General features: G+C 45.0%; 1 protein-coding gene across 1 annotated transcript in view; it reads left to right on the forward strand.

Annotated features, from left to right (window-relative positions):
• The first annotated feature begins 518 nt into the window (after positions 1-518).
• The window catches only part of LOC132583329 (immunoglobulin superfamily member 1-like), a 52,133-nt gene continuing 32,160 nt past the window's right edge, over positions 519-20,491 (forward strand). Inside the window, exons 1-3 of the mRNA XM_060254993.1 lie at positions 519-605; positions 2,911-3,046; positions 4,406-4,699. Of these exons, the coding sequence (XP_060110976.1) occupies positions 519-605; positions 2,911-3,046; positions 4,406-4,699 (517 nt within the window). The remainder of the gene's footprint in view (positions 606-2,910; positions 3,047-4,405; positions 4,700-20,491) is intronic.

The following is a 20,491-nucleotide window of genomic DNA, read 5'->3' on the forward strand; positions in this document are numbered from 1 at the left end:
TGGACGGCCTCTCCATGTGGATGGCTGTATGCTTTGGTGGCTCTCTCGAAGGCGGCCGCCTCGTTGAAGGCTTGTTGGAGGGTGAGCTCTTCCTTGGCGAAGAGCTTCTGCTGCAGCCTTTCATCTCGGAGGTTCCAGACGAATCGGTCCCTCAGGGCTTCCTCCCGCTTATCGAAACTGCAGTTTCCCGCGATCTGGCGGAGAGCGGCCAGGTAGACTGCAGCTGTTTCCCCGGGCTTCTGATCCCTCTTATGGAAGAGGAATCAGCGGGCGATGATGGACGGCTGGGACGCGAAGTGCCCTGTGAGGAGTCTGATGATCTCCCCGTACGTCCTCTCAGTGAGCTTAGCGGGGGCAGAGAGCCCTCGGGCGATCTCGAAGGTTTCCTCTCCGCAGACACTCAATAGGACGTCTCTCATTCGGTTGTCATCTGTGATCATGTTGGCCCGCAAGTAGCATTCGACCCGCTCTGTGTAGGTCTCCCACCTCTCTGGGTTGGCGGGGTTGAACTCAGCAAGATGGCCCGTCGTTACACTCGAGTTCGCCATGTCGGCGGCGGGCATCTCAGTTTCTTGCGGTTCTGCGTCTTCCTCGTCTCCAGCCAGGTGAGCTGCTTTCCGCTTGGGAAGCCTTCCTAGCTAGATCCCACCTTCGTCGCCAGTGTAATGTACTCAGAGACGAGACGTGTGGAAGGCAACATGCTTTATTGGATGGTACATCACAGAACGAGGGAATGCGGGCCAGGACCCGCTTTATATACATTCTACCCGGAATAGCCCTCCAGCTGGCCAGTCCAATCCTGGCCAGTCAAACTTCCCGCCACTGATCTTGATTGGCGGAGGCTTTTCGTGCGCTGCGCAGAGTAACCAAGGGACTTCCCCTGGTCGTCTCTGCTGCATGGCCGCGCGGTGCTGTAGTTAAACACAAGACACTACAGCAGCTCTGAGCCCCATTCAGTTTTTGAGGATATCATAAAAAAATAAGAAGTGACGACAAAGAATAAGCATCAAAATAATTTGCGAAACTCAAATATAAAAAAATAACAACTGTCTAAATCTGAAGCTTCCCTTGAGGCCCAGAATAAATTTCTATCCCCCTCACTGACCACACAAAGAGTGAGGCTGAGTTTTGATTATCCCACCTCCCTTCCTTCATTGCAGTCCGTATGGCTGCTAACAGATAGGAACGAGCAGAACTTTGTTTGTAGACAAAGCCCAGCAGGAACTCATTTACATATTAGGCCACACTTCCCGACATCACCATTGTTTCACATAGGGCTATTTTGTAGCAAAGGCCCAGCAGGGACTCATTTTCATATAAGGCCACACCCCCTGATGCCAAGCCAGCCGGAACTGCTTTCCTGTGCATTCCTGCTCAAAAAAAGCCCTGGGAAAGAGCCCTTTCCGTTTTTCTGGCAGAATGGGATTGAATCAGTGGGTGGATCCCTTCTGATGTTGCTCAGTTCTACATAGGGCCCCTATGCAGAGATGTGAAGACTAGGGTTGCTAATCCCCAGGTGGGGGAAGGGGATCCCCCCCCCCTCGTTGGAGGCCCTCCCCCCACTTCAGGGTCATCAGAAAACGAGGGGGGGGAGGGATGTCTGTTGGGCACTATGGAGACTGATTCCCTTAGGGTATAATGGAAAATTAATCTGTGTGCATCTGGGGCTCTGGGGGGGCTGTTTTTTGAGGTAGAGACACCATAGCATCTGGTGCCTCTCCTCAAAAGACCCTCCAAGTTTCAAAAAGATTGGATCAGGGGGTCCAGTTCTATGAGCCCCCGAAGAAGGTGCCCCTATCCTTCATTATTTCCAATGAAGGGAAGGCATTTAAAAGGTATGCGAGCTTTTTAAATGTGATGGCCAGAGCTCCCTTTGGAGTTCAATTATGTTTGTCACAACCTTGCTCCTGGCTCCACCCCCAAAGTCCCCAGATATTTCTTTAAGTGGACTTGGCAACCCTAGAAGGCCCAAGGCAAAGGAGTGGACAAACTGAAGGGAAGCTAGCTTTCCTGCTGGCGAAAAAGGAGGAAGTGATCCACTTTGGCTATCCAAACCCTATGCTGGGGATCATCAGATTTGCATAGTAAAAAACCATGTAGGACAAATTGAGCAATACTGAACAACAAAGCACTTTAACACTATATTTGCAGTTGTTGTTTGATTAAAACTAAGGTAATTCTCTGCTTAAATTTCGTTAAATCACTTCAGAATGAAATGTAATGCATTAACTAAATTATGCATTGAGCGTGTTATATCCTCAGAACAGTAAATTTAAGGTCTTATAAGAAAATGCATTGTTAATTGTTCAGACTCCCTGTCTTCCCCTGTCTGTCCCCCAAAAATTCACTTGGAGAATTAAAAAAAACTTTTTTACCCAATGGCTTCAAAGTTTCCATTTTTTTAAAAAAAAAAATCTCTATTGATGCTAAAGAGAGCGAACCTAAGCAGGTCTAACTAGAATCCTGCTCAAGTCTATTCAATGGGGCTTAGTCCCAAGAAGATGTTCTTAAGATCGTGCTCTAGATCTTTACTAAGCAACTTTTTCCCCAAATAAATGAGCAGTGAGCTAATTTGTTGTCTAATTGTTTTAAAGAGATGAATCAGGATCCTGTGGATGTTCTCACAATAATCTGAACCTGGTTTTATGTAGTCCCCCAGAGCATGCAAAAGTCTTCCATTGTGCAGAGTTTCCATTGCAAACTCCTCCTTCCAAATATAATTCTTGTTTGCTTTCTCATCCAGGACAACATTTTTATTATAGGAAGCCTTCAATCTCTGTGAGACCAGAGGTGGTCGCCCTGGGGGAAAACTTCACTGTCCACTGTAGCAATGCAAGCCAACCAAAAGCAGAGTTCTCTCTATACAGGGCTGATTCATCTTTGACACATTTGCCTTCCCAAATGGCAAAGGGTTATGAGGCCAAATTTATCATTTCGAACACCAGGATTTCAGATGCAGGCATCTACCAGTGTTCATATTGCTTTAAATCCAGCACTGAGACGCGATGTTCACATTACAGTGACAAAGCACACATCAACATAGCAGGTGAGAGTCAGCCTCAGTTCTTGTATGCCTATTTTTAAGAATGATACTGAAGTGGCCTTTGCATTTCTTACATCTAGTAATCAAATCAAAAAGTGTCATGGGCTAAAATATATTGTTATAGATGTTGGGTATGCTTTTTTGTTAGGTTAATAACCCTGAATGCAATTGGTGTTGTCAAAGAGAGGTAATGGTTAGGAAATGGTGACTTGATATGTGGGTAATAAGAGGACTTAACTTGACCAATTTAGAGAAATCTGCAATCATGTGCGTCACAGTAGCTATCTGAATTAAGAATCACACAAAAGCAGGAACTGAGAAGAACCTGCAGCTAATGGTTGACTCTTATACAGGACACAGAGTAGGGATCTCAAACCCAACTTGTGTACCCTATATCAGATCTTGAAACACAAGACAGGAACTGAGACAGCTGTAAGCAGAAGGCAGGTACAGCTCCTGGGTCAGTTGGGGAAACCCTATACCTGGGAACCTGTGGGTTTCCCGAATAGCTTCCCTGCGCAGTTTCATCTCAGGAAAATGGCACAGGTGAGAAGGCTGAAGTCCCTTCTCCATATGCACCACAGTCTTGATCCAAGTCAGGAATCTTGCGCACAGGAATTGTGAACCCACTACTCGCATGTGAATGTTACATCTGACCAGTGTTCCCTCTAAGCTGAATTAGCGTGAGCTAGCTCACAGATTTCTAGCCTCCAGCTCACACATTTTTGTCTTAGCTCAGGAAGATTGACCTCAGAGCACAATAATTTATGCAGTAGCTCACGACTTCAATGCCAATAGCTCACAATTTTAATGCCAGTAGCTCACCAAGTAGAATTTTTGCTCACAAGACTCTGCAGCTTAAAGGGAACATTGCATCTGACCGAGCCTTTTTTTGTAGAAAAAGCCCCGCAGGAGCTCATTTGTATATTAGGCCACACCCCTGATCCCAAGCCAGCCGGAATTGTGTTTCTGTGCATTCCTGTTCAAAAAAAGCTCTGTATCTGAGATTGGGTGCAGATCCAGATCCACTCTGCATACTTTGTAATGTATTCCCTGGAGACTAGATATGGGTTAGTGGATCTCCTGTCAAGGGCTTGCTGGTAACCATAGGCTGTTTTGGTACATTGGTAAATAAACCAAACATTACAAAGACATTATAGAACTCCTGTGTTTTTTCTCATCCAAAGGAAATGATGCTCACACCCATACCTGGGTTTGAAAAGAAAATCTCTCTCACTTCCTAAGTCACATAAACATCATTTGAAACATTTTAAGAGAGTCATTCCTGTCTAATAAATTATTTTGTGGCTGTGTTCTGCAGGATTTGTGAACTGAATTTTCACTGATATTTCTGACCCCTAGATCCTAGCATCCCCAAACCCTCCATCAAGGTGAAACCAGGGTACCGGAATGCTTTACACTCAAGCGTCAGTATTGAATGCCAGGGACAAGAAGATGATCTGAACTTCTTCCTTCGTAAAGCAAACACTGGAGAAATATTACAGGAATCATCAGCACTAGCTACAGGCACAGCCACCTTTCATTTCTTTCAGGTTAGGAGTGAGGATGCTGGAAGCTACATCTGCCAATATCACCACAGAAGCTCTCCATTTATCTGGTCCGAGCCAAGTGACCCTGTGAAGCTCATTGTGGAAGGTAAGACAATGCACGACATTCCCTCCCATGCCTTTCCCCCTTTCCCACCACGCATACATGTAGCAGGAACTTTCCATGACTAGTTATCGATATAGAACAGCTTCTCTAAGACCAGCATCAATCAGAAAATGCTCAAGGAAAGCAGGATGGAGAAGAACAAAGAAAACTCCAGCTGAGGATAGCAGGGATTGTGTTTCTGCATTTACAGATCCCTTTGAGATTTTTTTTTTAAATTTTATTGTTATATATTCCAACACCAATCCACCTCTGTGAGAGTCCCAGGCCATAGATACATTATAATATTCCATAAATTTATAACTATTAACATTTCATCCAAATACAACTCCATCACTCTATTTAAACATCTTATCCATTCATTTTCTTATTAACCAACCAATCGTCTTAAATTGTTTAAACTTTTCCAAATATCTCACCATCTTCCTAAACCACCCCTCCTCCTGTTCCCTAACCTTTAATCCGTTCATTCTTCGTATCTTCATCGTTAAATACTCCAAAATAATTATATTATTCATTTTATCCCTCCAGTGATTAATTGTCAATTCCTCAGCTTCTTTCCAATTCCTTGCTATCACTTGTCTTGCTGCTACTAACATCAAATTAATCCATTTACTATCCTCTTTTGATCTTAATCCCACACCATCCAAATTAATAATAGCCATTGCTTTAGATATACTTATTTTCCATCCCATAATCTTTGTCATCTCTATGCCAACCTGCAACCAGAATTTTTTCACTAAGGGACAATCCCACCACATGTGACTGAAAGTTCCAATTTCTCCACATTTCCTCCAACAATTTTTACTCCCTGATTTAGAAATATAATACATCTTAATGGGTGTATAATACCATTTCTGTATCATCTTCAATCCCTGCTCCTGCACTAACCTAGATGTTGTAACGAAGGGAGGTAATCTAAACATCCTCTCCCAATCTTCATCTAAAATTTTATCTCCAATATCTGTTTCCCAATGCTCCTTCAAAAATTCTCTCGGGGATTTCCCTGTACCTAATAAAATCTTATACAATTTTGAAACTATTTTTGACTTATCTTCGCTATACTCTTTCACCAAGTTTTCAAAGGGAGTATTAATTCTTTTACCAATATTTTTAAGTTCTTCCTCCTTCAGCAATGAGGAGATTTGACTTTTTAACAACCAATTAATATTATTCAAAATATTATACTCCTCTTTCTTCACCCCATCAGTACCCCAAACCTCTTTCAATTCTCGAATCGTAATCCTCTTCAGTTTATCTCCTACTTCCTTTGACAGCGATCCCCTTAATGGAGCAAATTTATCATAGTACCACATTTTAGTAATATATGATATCTCCGGAGCGAGTTCTTTTTTCCACTTCTCCCATACCCTACTGGGCCCCATAAAGGTTGATAATTTATCACCTATCTTCTTCCTCCTTTTCGTTCTCTCAAATAAACTTTCCTTTCCTCCTACTACCTCTAAATTTTCCTTTTCTATCCCGTTCAGCTCTTCTCCTAATTCTCCCTCCAACCAAATCATTAAGTGCCTTAATTGATATGCATCATAATAGTAAATTATATTGGGAATCCCCCATCTTTAATACCATAATATCTATACCTATTAGCTGTCCTTGGTTTCTTTGATGCAAAAACAAATCTATCTATATCTCCTTGCCATCTCTTCAGTACGTATTCTGGTATATGCCAAGGCAATACATAAAATAAATAAGTCAACCTAGGAACTAGAAACATTTTAACCATAGCATTCCTTGTACTAATTGACTCCTTTCTCTTCCTCCAGTCTCTCATTTTAACTTGAATTCCACTCCAGATTCTTTTATAATTATACTCAAATATTTTTTTTAATATTCCTAGGAATATTAACCCCTAAATATTTCACCATTTTATTTGCTATGGGAATACCCAAAATTTTTGAAGCTGCTAATTGTAACCCTGGTTTTACATTAACACACATCATCGAAGATTTTGAAAAATTCACTTTTAACCCTGACACTTCCTCAAATTCCTGTAGTATCTTTTTTAAAGGTGCCACTGCGGGCTCCACATCCTTAATTGTCACCATCATGTCATCTGCATACATTGTTAAGAGATTCCCATCTATTTTCCCTTTCCCTGGAACTTCAAAGCCTATAATTCTTTTGTCCTTTTTTAATTTATTCACTAACAGTTCCAATGCTAAAATAAATAACATAGGGGATAAAGGGCATCCCTGCTTCATACCACTCATTACCTGAACATATCCCTCTACTGATCCACCAACTCCTATCAACGCCTTGGATTTAGAATATATTGCCTCAATCACATTTTGAAATTTCTCCCCAATCCTATACTTTTGAAATATAATCTTCATGTATGTCCAATCCACAGAATCAAAGGCCTTATAAATATCCAACGCCAAAAGCGTAAGCGGCAAATCCTTATTTTTAGCTAAATAAACCATACCCATCACCTTCCTAACTGCCTCTACTAAATACTTTTGAGGCATAAACCCAAATTGCTCTTTCCCTATCAATTGTGCTATACATTTTTTAAGTCTCATTGCCATAACCTTTGCAAATATTCGATAATCCATATTGGTAATTGAGATTATTAACACTTTTTACCAATATCCATAGCAGCACAAGGCCTGGTTCTTAACGCTATTACCTTGAGGCCCCATCTAGAAACTTTAGAATCTAACTGGCAGGTGCCTGGGAACACCATCTTTTCCACCCCCAATTTCAGAAATACAGGCTGGATATTGAGGTCTGCACATATGTCCTAGGACAAGCTAAATCACAAAGAGAAAGTTCACACTAAGCACAAAGCCCTTCCATGCAGAAGGAGATAATCCCATCTCAAAGCTCTAGTCTTCTCCAGTCCTCTCCTTCTCAAAGCAGATTCCAATGGAAGTGTAGCGTTCCAAGATCTCTTTTCAACATAGTACATGTCATCAGACAATAGGAGGAAGTGTGCTTCTAGCACACGAAAGCTTAGATTCTGAATAAAACTTTGTTGGTCTTAAATCTGCAACTTGACCCCTACTTTGTTCTGTTGCTTCAGACCAATATGGCTGCCCACTTGCATCTTTTCAACATAGATTGTTACAACAGGGGTATGTTCTCAAAATGACCTACTGTCAAGTCGACGGATTCAAAAATGAGCCAAAGTTGATACTAAGACTACATTTATTGATATCCAGTACTCTGGCGCAAGCCTCTAGCTTGCTAAGAATGAAACCAATACATTGATGCATGGGTTTTAAGATACACTTCAAAAACATTCCTATGGGAGGGGGGTTCCAGGAGGGAACATTCACACATAACTACAGGATACTTTCTCAGGCAATAGCTGGCAGTTTGTCCTTGTATTATCATGCAAGCCTTCCTCCCACCTCAGGCCCTGAGAAGGCACCGACTATTTCCTTCACACCAGTTGCATATCAAAATAAGAAAGGGGGAAAGGGAAGTAGCTAAGGGTAAAACATTAGCTGCAGTGGATCCATTATGATTTTAACCAAGCCTGACACTCAGGCCAAGATCCCCCAGTCTTTAGTCAGAATCATTCGATCTTGACATACTGCCCCCCTTAAGCTGACACTCTTGGTCTCTGAGGGTGCTTATTTAGAAACTTCTTAATCAGATCAGGGGCTGACACATCTTTTTCTGCTACCCACTCATTTTCACTAGGAGGAAAATGTTTCCATTTAATTAGATAATACAGCTTCCCATGTTTAAGTCCAGGATTTCCTGGATCTCATGGTGACTCTGGCTCCCCATCTGGATAGGTTGAGGTGCTTCCGGCCGAGGATGCCCAGGGGAACAACCAGGGTCCTTCCGGAGAAGACTGCAATGAAAGACAGGGTGTACTTTACTAAACATCTTTGGTAACTCCAGCTCTACTGTAACTTTATTTATCACCCTTTTGATCTTGAAAAGACCCAGGTACTTATATGCCAACTTTTTAGATGGTTGGGTCAGTGGAAGGTTCTCTGTTGACACAAACACAGAGTCCCCTACTTTGAAATCTCAAGCGGGGACATGGCTTTTGTCATATTGTTTTTTGTAAGCCTCCTTGGCTGCTTCCAAGTTCTCCTGTATTTTCTTCCAGCTTTTTGTTAGCGTGCCCCACCACTGATCGAACAGGCTTGGCTCTTTCGTGGTGTCCCCCCCTGGGAGCAAAGGGAGGGGTTTTCCCTCATAACCACTCACCGTTTGGAATGGTGAGGCTTTAGTGGAGCTATGAACGCTATTATTATAGCAGTATTCAGCAAAGGGAAGTAGATCTACCCAATTGGATTGTTGATGGTTGATATAACATCTTAAATACTGCTCTAATAGCCCGTTCACGCGTTCCGTCTGTCTGCGGGTGGTAGGCGGAACTCAGCCCCTGCTCCATGCCCATTAGCTTGCAAAACTCCCACCAGAAGGTGGCAACAAACTGTGGGCCCTGGTCGCTAATCACCTTGTCTGGGATTGAGTGTAGTTTGGTTACATGATTGAAGAATAGGTAAGCCAGTTTCTTAGCAGTGGGGACTTGGGCACAGGGAATAAAATGAGCTTGTTTAGAAAAAGTGTCCACTACCACCAATATCACTGTTTTGCCAAGAGAGGGCGGTAGCTCCACAATGAAATCCATGGAGACTATCGACCAGGGTCTAGAGGCAGTCTCCAGCAGTTTGAGTAGCCCAGGGGGCTTCCCCCCCCTTCTTTTGGCCATTAGGCAAATGAGGCACGTAGATACGAACTCAGATATATCCTTTTTCATGGAGGGCCACCAAAATTGTCTGTTAACCAAATGCAGGGTCTTGATATACCCAATGTGCCCAGCCAGTTTGTTGGAATGACAGAACTGTAACACTTCTTATCTCATGGTCTTGGAAACATATAGCTTTTCTCCTTTATACCATAGCCCATCCTCTCGTTTCTGAATTTCCCCGGGCCGTTCCTCCCCCTCCTCTTGGTTTCTGCTGCCATCCTTTCTGTTTGTCAGCAAAGGGTTCATTGAAGTTTCAAAATGATCAGACTTGTCTTTGTTCAAAACTAAGTTTCATTTATTGATTACAACAATGTTACTCTCTACACAGGTTCATTGAAACTGATAACGGATAGCATGAAACATTGGCATTTATGAATACACTTCAAAGGATTTGGGCTTTAAACTACTTCTCATAATAAAACTACATTTGTCCCTGCAAGTAACACTTTCTCAGGCCCGCTTATCTCCCACCGGTGTTGGTTGTTTTCTCCCCCCTGGTGATGTCCTTGCTCTTTCTTGGGAGGTGCCAGAGAGGCTAGCTTGGCGCTCTGCACTTCAAAGGCATTGCTGGCCTTTGGAGTTTTGGCAACTTCCATTCCCACCCCTCCCTTTTCTCCTGCAGGGCGCAAGGATTAATGGCACAGTTTTATTCAGCAATAGGGTTAGTAAGCAGGTATCAGAAAGCAATTATAAAGCATAAATGACTTCAATGAAACATTGCCTGACACTGTTCCCCACCCCTGTAGTTGGCGTTTCTTCTGTGACCGGGTGGTTATGACCGCGGCCACCTGGGTGGGTGGAATTAGAGAGTCCACTATCTCCTCTCTCTGGCTATTGTGCTGGGGCAGACAGGACAGGGCGTCAGCTAAAAAGTTTTTCGTGCCCGGGATGTGCTTAAGCACAAAATCGAATTTAGAGAAAGACCCCGCCCATCTGATCTGTTTTTCACTCAGTTTCCTCTTCCCAGTGAGGGCGAGGTTTTTATGGTCAGTCCATATCTCAAACAGCACTTTCGCCCCTTCCAACCAAGATCGCCATGTTTTCAGTGCAAACATTACTGCGAACGCCTCCTTGTCCCACAGCGACCAATTTCTTTGCTCCGCCGTGAACTTTTTTGAGATATAAGCACAGGGCCTCAGTTTCCCTTCCTCATCTTTCTGCATGAGGATGGCTCCGATGGCTACATCAGAGGCGTTGCATTGCACAACAAAGGGCTTGAGCTCGTTGGGGTGACTCAGGACCGGCTCACTTGTGAACAGCCACTTCAATTTGTCAAACTGGCAATTTGGTGTCCAATTCAAACGTGCTCCTGGCCGTTTTGCCTTCTGGCCTTTCCCCTTGGTTTTTAACAACTCAGTCAGGGGGAGCATGATTTGGGCGAACCCCTGTATGAACGTTCTATAAAAATTTGCGAACCCGAGGAATGATTGGAGTTGTCTACGTGTCCTCGGGGGAGCCCAATCCAAAATGGCTTGTACTTTTGCCTGGCCCATTGCCAACCCCCTGGCGGATACTCGGAAACCCAAGTAATCCAGTTCTGTTTTATGAAATTCACATTTTGACAGCTTAGCATACAGTTTATGACTCAACAGGGTGCTTAACACTTCCCGAACCAATTTCACATGAGACTTTTCGTCTTGCGAGTAAATAATGGTGTCATCCAGGTAGACCACCACCCCTTTAAATAAAAACTTTCTTAACACATTGTTTATAAAGCTCATGAACACCCCAGGGGCCCCCTGCAGTCCGAATGGCATCACCAGGTATTCAAACTGTCCCAATGGTGTGTTGAACACTGTTTTCCACTCATCCCCCTCCTTGATGCGCACCCTAAAGTATGCATCTCTCAAGTCCAGCTTTGTAAAGATTTCCCCCTCCGACACAGTACTTAACAAGTCTTTAATGAGGGGGATGGGGTAGGCGTTGGAAGTTGAAATTGTGTTTATCCCGCGAAAATCTGTGCAAAGTCTAAGCAAGCCGTCCTTCTTTTTCCGGAACAAAACCGGGGCTGCGTGGGGGGCCGTGGCTGGCCTGATGAACCCCCGCTTTAAGTTCTTGTCCAGAAACTTGCGCAGCTCCGCCTTCTTCGCCCATCCCATCGGGTATAGTTTGGCTTTTGGGAGTGATTGCTCCGGTATTAACTCAATTGCACAGTCCGTGTCTCTGTGGGGCGGCAACTCGTTGGCACCCTGCTCACTAAACACCCCCATCAAATCCTGATATGCCTGAGGGATCTCTGGGACTTCTTCCACCGTCAAACACACCCTCTCGGTGGAGGGCAGGGGGTGAGGCCCCCACTCTAAGTTCCATAAATGGTCCTTGCACAAAGGCTCTATAAACCTTATGGTCTGCCTTCCCCATCGAATGTCCGGTTCATGCCTGGCCACCCTACCCCCAACACCACCGGGTAGGAGCAGGAGGGAGCGATCACGAAAGACTCTTTCTCCCAATGCTTCTCGATTCCCATGGGCAAAAATTGGGTTTCTAAGGCGCAGGGTTCCCCCCGCATTACCGACCCGTCCATCTCCTCAAATTGTATGGGGCAGGGGAGGGCGGTGGCAGTCAGGCCCAAGGCCTCTACTATTTTGGGCGTTATTAGCTCTCGATTGCACCCAGAGTCAATTAAGGCCCTCACTTGCATGAATCTCTTTAGCTTGGGGTTCAACAGTCTTACTGGTACAAAGTATAGGGATCCAGTCACTCTCACTGGTGCCGGCTCCTCTGCGACCTGCTGGTGGGCACCTCTCAGAGCAGGTCATTCTCGTTTCCCGACGGCTCCTCCATCCACACCAGCTCGCTCAGCTCGTCCGCCAGGAACGTGTCTTCTTCCGCCTCCTTGATGGCCACTACGTTGCCTTTCGCCACTTCCTTAGGGCGGCCGGGGGCTTTCTTCGGGATGGGGGTGCTCTGCTTCGGGGCGCTCGGTGGTGCCTGCGGGGGATTCGGGCAACTGCTCGCTAGGTGCCCTGGGTCCCCGCACCAAAAACACTTGCGGGGTCCGGCGGGTTTTCCCCCGCTGGACACCCCTGTCAGTTTCTTCGTCTCCGCTTTCAGGGTTGTCTTTGGGTCCCATCCCCCTTTCCCGCTCTGCTGATGGCGTTGCATGGCGACGCGCTTCTTATTGGTCTCAACCTCGCCAGCTAGCTGGATCCAACCTACCAATGTGGTAGGTCGGGCTTGGGTGAGGGCCCGATCCAATATGCCTGCATTCAGGCCCCGGGTGAAGTGCTCGATTTTCATCAGCTCACTCCAACCGCGAACCTTGGCCACGTTGGCCTGGAAGTCCGTGGCATATTCCCGGATCGATTTCTGACCCTGCTGCATGTTGCGTAGGGCCGCTAAAGCCCGGGTCTCCTGGAGGGGGTCTTTGTACTGGGCCAACAGAGCCTGAAGAAACGTTGCTACATAGTCCAGTTCCGGGCTCATGGCTTCGTACAGGCTCACGTACCAGCTTTTAGCCGCCCCCTTCAGCTTCGACCCCAGGTAGTCCACTTGACTAAACTCATCAGGGAACATGTTCCCCCAGTAATGCATGTAGCTGTTCGCCTGGATCGTGAAGTACTCTACTTCATTCGGGTCCCCGTCAAAGGTGGCGTCGAGTTCCCTTCCTCGCCCTCCATCCCGAGGGGTTGGAGGGGGTGCCACCGGCCGGAGCGCTGTGGGCAGGGCCGGGGCTGGGTCCGGGCAGTCCCAGAGAGCGAGAGATTTCTTAAGAACATAAGAACATAAGAGAAGCCATGTTAGATCAGGCCAATGGCCCATCCAGTCCAACATTCTGTCACACAGCGGCCAAATATATATATATATATATATATATATATATATATATATATATATATATATATATATATATATATATATATATATATATATATATATACACACACACACACACACACACACACACACACACTGTGGCTAATAGCCACTGATGGACCTCTGCTCCATATTTTTATCTAACCCCTTCTTGAAGGTGGCTATGCTTGTGGACGCCACCACCTCCTGTGGCAGTGAATTCCACATGTTAATCACCCTTTGGGTGAAGAAGTACTTCCTTTTATCCGTTTTAACCTGTCTGCTCAGCAATTTCATCGAATGCCCACGAGTTCTTGTATTGTGAGAAAGGGAGAAAAATACTTCTTTCTCTACTTTCTCCATCCCATGCATTATCTTGTAAACTTCTATCATGTCACCCCTCAGTCGACGTTTCTCCAAGCTAAAGAGCCCTAAGCGTTTCAACCTTTCTTCATAGGGAAGGTGTTCCAGCCCTTTAATCATTTTAGTTGCCCTTTTCTGAACTTTCTCCAATGCTATAATATCCTTTTTGAGGTGCGGCGACCAGAACTGCACACAGTACTCCAAATGAGACCGCACCATCGATTTATACAGAGGCATTATGATACTGGCTGATTTGTTTTCAATTCCCTTCCTAATAATTCCCAGCATGGCGTTGGCCTTTTTTATTGCAAACGCACACTGTCTTGACATTTTCAGTGAATTATTTACCATGACCCCAAGATCTCTCTCTTGGTCTGTCTCTGCCAGTTCACACCCCATCAACTTGTATTTGTAGCTGGGATTCTTGGCCCCAATGTGCATTACTTTGCACTTGGCCACATTGAACCGCATCTGCCACGTTGACGCCCACTCACCCAGCCTCAACAGATCCCTTTGGAGTTCCTCACAATCCTCTCTGGTTCTCACCACCCTGAACAATTTAGTGTCATCCGCAAATTTGGCCACTTCACTGCTCACTCCCAACTCTAAATCATTTATGAACAAGTTAAAGAGGATGGGACCCAGTACCGAGCCCTGCGGCACCCCACTGCTTACCGTCCTCCACTGCGAAGACTGCCCATTTATACTCACTCTCTGCTTCCTATTACTCAGCCAGTTTTTGATCCACAAGAGGACCTGTCCTTTTACTCCATGACTCTCAAGCTTTCTAAGGAGCCTTTGATGAGGAACTTTATCAAAAGCTTTCTGGAAGTCAAGGTAAACAACATCTATCGGGTCTCCTTTGTCCACATGTTTGTTCACCCCCTCAAAGAAATGTAACAGGTTAGTGAGGCAAGATCTTCCCTTGCAGAACCCATGCTGAGTCTTCCTCAATAACCCGTGTTCATCAATGTGCCTACTCATTCTGTCCTTGATAATGGTTTCTACCAACTTTCCCGGTATTGAAGTCAGACTGACTGGCCTGTAATTTCCCGGATCTCCTCTGGAACCCTTTTTAAAGATGGGGGTGACATTTGCTACCTTCCAGTCCTCAGGAACGGAGGCAGATTTCAATGAAAGATTACAGATTTTTGTTAGAAGATCCACAAGTTCAACTTTGAGTTCTTTCAGAACTCTCGGATGTATGCCATCTGGACCCGGTGACTTATTAGTTTTTAATTTGTCTATCAGTTGTAGGACCTCCTCTTTTGTCACCTCAATCTGACTCAGGTCTTTCAACACCCCTTCCAATATTAGTGGTTCTGGGGCGGGCAAACACTTCTCATCTTCCACGGTGAAGACGGAGGCAAAAAATGCATTCAGCTTCTCAGCCATTTCCCCATCCTCCTTCAGTAATCCTTTTACCCCATGGTCATCCAAGGGCCCCACTGCTTCCCTGGCTGGTTTCCTACTTCTAATATATTTGAAGAAATTTTTATTGTTGGTCTTTATGTTTTTTGTGTAATCTCTCCCGCCATGCGGTTGGTCATGGTCTGCATCTCCGCCTTCAGGCCCCTGACCACACTCTCCACCTCCTTGCAGTCCATCGCTCGAAATTCCCTGGCCATCTCGTCCTCCTCGTCTTTTGGGGCCGCTGCCCCTTGCTCTCTCTCATCCGGCTCTGGGCACTCCTCATGCACCGGGATGACCACAATAGTGTCGATCTCCTCCGGCTCCATAGGCCCTGGATTGGGCCCCTCTGCATTCGCCATCCGCATCCTTCGCATGTGCCGGGTTAGGATGGCTTCCAGCCTAGCCAGGGCCTCATCCATTGTGCTGGTGGAGGTCCAGGGTTGCCACTGCCTAGGGGTAATGAGGAGCTGCTGGATCTGCGGAGGAGAAGCCGCTACTCTCCGGGCGTCCAGGACATGCCACAGAATAGATGGCCCTTTTTCAGCATCGGGAAGCTCACCCTCTTCTGGTATCTTTTCAGCCATTTGGTTACAAAGTGGCCAGGGTGGCTAAGCTTCAAAAGGATTCTTAGCAAAATGTCAAGTCGACGGATTCAAGAATGAGCCAAAGTTGATACTAAGACTACATTTATTGATAACCGGTACTCTGGCGCAAGCCTCTAGCTTGCTAAGAATGAAACCAATACATTGATACATGGGTTTTAAGATACACTTCAAAAACATTCCTACGGGAGGGGGGTTCCAGGAGGGAACATTCACACATAACTACCGGATACTTTCTCAGGCGATAGCTGGCAGTTTGTCCTTGTATTATCATGCAAGGCTTCCTCTCACCTCAGGCCCTGAGAAGGCACCAACTGTTTCCTTAACACCAATTGCAAATCAAAATAAGAAAGGGAGGAAGGGAAGTAGCTAAGTGTAAAACATTAGCAGCAGTGGATCCATTATGATTTTAACCAAGCCTGACACTCAGGCCATGATCCCCCAGTCTTTAGTCAGAATCAGTCGATCCTGACACCTATTAGCTGCAAGCATCTGGAATAAGGTGTTGTTTGAGATCAGCAAATGTCACTGTTTTGTCCTGTCTTGACTGTCATGGTGTAGTGGCTAAAGTGTTGGACTAGGATTCTGGGAGACCTGTGTTTGAATTCCTGCTTCTACCATTGAAGCTTGCTGGGTGACCTCGGCTCTGTTACAGTTACAAACTCTTGGCCTGGCCTTCCTCACAAAATTGCTGTTGTAAGAGAATGAAGGAGAAGAGCATTATGTTCTAAGCGGCTTGAGTCCCAACTGGGAAGAAAAGTGAGATGTACATTTTGAAAAATGCAAAATGCAGTGGATGTCTGAGACACCAAGTGGGTCCAGAGCAATCCAGGCTACTCAGGCACCAGCGACGAATCTTCAGGACTAGAGGGACAAACAGAAGAAAAGAAAATCCTTGGGGTAGCAGGAACTGTGTTCCGGCATTTACAAATTCCTTTGAGCTTAAGCACGGAATACTTTTGTAACACCTTTTGCCAATATCCAGAGCAGCAAAAGGCCTGATTCTTATCACTATTAAATCAAGGCCCCATCCAGAAACTTTGGAATCTAGCTAGCAGCTGGCAGATGCCTTGGAAAGCCATCAGCACAAATGAAATGAGATTGAAAGAGAGAGGAAAAAATGGGATGGAAATCATAAAGGTTTGAAAACATTTTTCCTAGCCAGCCAACTGCCAAGCTCACATCCCTCTGTGGGTTCCCCATGCTCAGAGTAGTCCAGCACAAGTGAGCAGAAGGAGGTGAAGGAGCAGGGAGGAGAGAAAGGAGATGCTGCAGTGTGCTCTGTCCCTTGCGTGCACACTGGGCCAAGTTGGTGGCTGTTTCCCTGGGTCAGTTCCATTCACAGAACTGAAGGAGGATTTAAATTGACTAAGATAGTGCTCTCTCTTTTAAGCAGTCACTATAGTCCTGGTTGTCATAACCCCACCTTGGATCTATGTGTGTTTATATACATGTAATCATATCAGTAAACGAAACTTAACAATACAGAGGATTACCTCCTCATCCCTCCTGGATGCTTGCAGAGCAAAGGCAAATCCTGAAACCCCCCCCTCCCCCACACCACGTTTTCCATAAAGGGGAATCCAATTCCTAGCATTTGAACAACACTAGATGGGAGTTATCAACCTTTGAACTCTTTCCACCCTAGCTGCTGGAAGTCTCTTATCCAATCCAGATTTAGGAAGCTCACACCCATGTTCCAGTCATCTAAGGGTGCACGTCCCACACATCTCATACCCAGAATATGTTTTACAACAGCTCTCCATCTTGCCCTTTCTGGCAGGTAAAGCAAACAGATATCTCTTTCCAAAATTGCATCTCTGCTTGTCCTGACACTGCTCTTGCAGACCTCTTGGTGCATTTAAGAGCCCTCTTCCCTGGGAAACAAGTAGCTGTTGGGGTCCCAGGAAACTCATGGCAAAATTCAAAGCATCTTACATCACTTGATCATGACACCTTCCCCTTGAGCCTTTTAATACATGGGCAGCTTTGCTAATAACAACACTGGGGATATTTCTTATTAAATGTACAAATAAGTAAGAAGAATAATTTAGCAAACACATAACATGACATGATATATTAGCATAATAACATGAGAGTATGTCATATGAGAGAGAGAGTATATATAAAGACAATATACGTATAACATAATATATCATGACTATTTAAAGGTCCAATATAGCCTCCTATTAAAGCCTTTATCTATATTCTATAATATTCTCTACTTTCTTGACATTGTTATCCTATCATCAATTTGATCTACTATAGAATACCATATAAGTAACCTCATAAGGCCCCTTAAGCCTTTTCAATGGGTAGATGGTGTCTTTTCCTGAGACTGGGGCACCCTGTCAAAAGCTTCACTCAAACCTGACCCACTGGGTGGACATACGAAAACAAAACATTTCGTAACTTAAAACAACATTTCTAAACAATAGAGGGCATACAGAATACAATCATGTGTCTCCATAATTCCTGAGCATACTACAAATGCACATTCTAACACACAAATAAATACCTTGGCACAGAGTATATTTGCATTCAGGAGATTACAAGGTTAACAATATAACAATATAGCAAAGTTTACAGACTCAAGTACCATGGACAGCATTCTCCCCTTCCCTTTCTTCCCCTCCATTTTATCTGCTTTCAGTGGTTTCAGAACCATCTCAGAATCTTGTACACTGAACGCTCATGCACACTCTCCTTTATCACACCACACTTTCCGCTTGTGCTGGGCAGTAGTAAGATTCTCATGTTCCAAAGCTAGCACTTCTCTAACAGTAGTCTGCCACTATCAACATAGCTCGCAACAGAATTATCCTCCCCTCCTGGGGTCTCTCTCCCACTAGCACCTGGCCAAGTCCAGAGGCCCACAACACTTTTTACCAAACATCAGCTCAAAAGGAGAAAATTCAAGGCTGCTTTGAGGAACCTTCCTATATGCAAAAAGCGGCTGTTACAAATTCTTATCCCAGTCATCATATTTCTTGAGCATTGTGCCTAAGGTCCCATTGAATCTTCTGAAAGCTTCATTAAATATTGATGATGCCTGGGAATGGATGTGAGATGCTTCACTCCCCACTTTTGCCAAAATTTTCCCAGAGTAATAAAGATGAAGGCCCCACTTCCATTTGTCAAGTGTCTGTTGGTGCATCTGGCCAACAATGGCAGAGATCAAAGCAACTGCCACAGAGGTGGCATCTATCATAGATAGGGGCTGTGCTTCTGTAAATGCAATGCAACATCCACCAGAACCAGAGTTTTGAAAAAGGGTAGTGGGCACTAGCCCTAACCTGGATGGCCCAGGATTGCCCAGTCTCATCAGATCTTGGAAGCTAAGTAGGGTTGGTTACTTGGCTGGGAGACCGTAGGAGGTCACTATGCAGAGTGAGGCTTTGGCAAAATGCCTCTAAACCCAATGTATGTGTGTGGGTTCACTCTAAGTCATCTGCAATTTGACAGCACTTTCCACTACCACCAATGTGCACCAACACAAAATGGCTGCCATGTAGGACAAGACCAATAACAAAATGGTTGCTATGGGAACAATTACAAACGGATGGGAGGTTAAAAAATAATCTGTGACAATAGTTCTGGCTCAGGGGTCTAAAAGAAGCTTGGAGAGGAAGTACTTCCTTGGGAGACACGAGGGAAAGCTTAGAGTATATAATTAATTAAACCTGTCTGTTGAACAGAGTTGTGTTCTACTTTCTGTTATTGGTAAGTGTTGGAGTCTCTCAATCTAGAGTGTCAATACCCAGCTAACTAAACAGCAAATGGGGCAGTATTTACCCTGCTTTCCAAGTCCTTCTACCTATGTATGAGACAAACTTTGTGGGGAGTGGGGGGGCTGTGGCTGCTCATGCCTTCACAGTAACCTATAGCCACATAGTATAGAATGGAGGAAGCAGATGCTTTGGTTCCATTGGCAACATTTGACTCAATGCAGGATCAAAAATGTAAGAGATTGTGTCCCAGGTCAGAAGAAGATATTTGTGTGAGAGTCCTGAGGATGGTGAGATGTATGCAACACTGTCTGCCTGATCACATGCAGGGGTGGCAAAAGGTAGCTCTCCAGATTGGCCATGCTGGCTGGGGCTGATGAGAGTTATAGGCAAAAAACATCTGGAGAGCTATCGTTGGCCACCCCTGAATATAAGAAATGTGTGCAATCTCCTTTCTTCTGTATTGATTATCAAAGCTATGGACATCACCAGGGCTGCACAAGGAAAACTAAATTGTTGAATTCATATAAATGGAAATCTGGTTCAGCCTCTCCTTGGGTTTCTGAGACAGCATTATCCACAACACTCAAAGTATTCTCGGCCAAAGAGGGGTAGAAATTTGTTATTTCAGTATTCAGTAGACTGAATTCTGTGGCTAATACTACTTTGCCTGCGAAAAGAGAGAAGCAGTACTTTCCAGGATGTTTTGTGGTTAATTGCAGCAGCAGTTGGGAGTGTTTTTTTTTTGTTCTGGTGATTTGTGCTTCATTGTTGTTTATACACATTGTTACTAGGCTGTTCTGGGTGAAGGTTTGGCTTTTAGAAACTGCCTTAAGGCAGGAAAGGGTGGGTAGGTGAGGAAAGCAGGGGTCAGCATGTTCCATTCCCAGGGTTCACATCACTGCCGTTGGGCCAGCCCACACCATAGGCAGGCAGGAAGACATGGGAAGGCACCACCACAGTCTGCCAGGTGACTGGCATGCACCCTCTTCATCCCCTGCAGCGTGAGAAGGGGCAGTGGGGAGGCTCCATAATGGAGGGTGAGAGCAGGCTGTCTTCAGCTATCTGGCCACTTGGGGCCAGAGGCACTTCCTGATGGCTGGGGAAAGGTTTGGGGGGCTGCTGGTCAATACTC

This window comes from Heteronotia binoei, chromosome 15 (genome assembly GCF_032191835.1).
Source record: "Heteronotia binoei isolate CCM8104 ecotype False Entrance Well chromosome 15, APGP_CSIRO_Hbin_v1, whole genome shotgun sequence".
Lineage (NCBI taxonomy): Eukaryota > Metazoa > Chordata > Lepidosauria > Squamata > Gekkonidae > Heteronotia > Heteronotia binoei.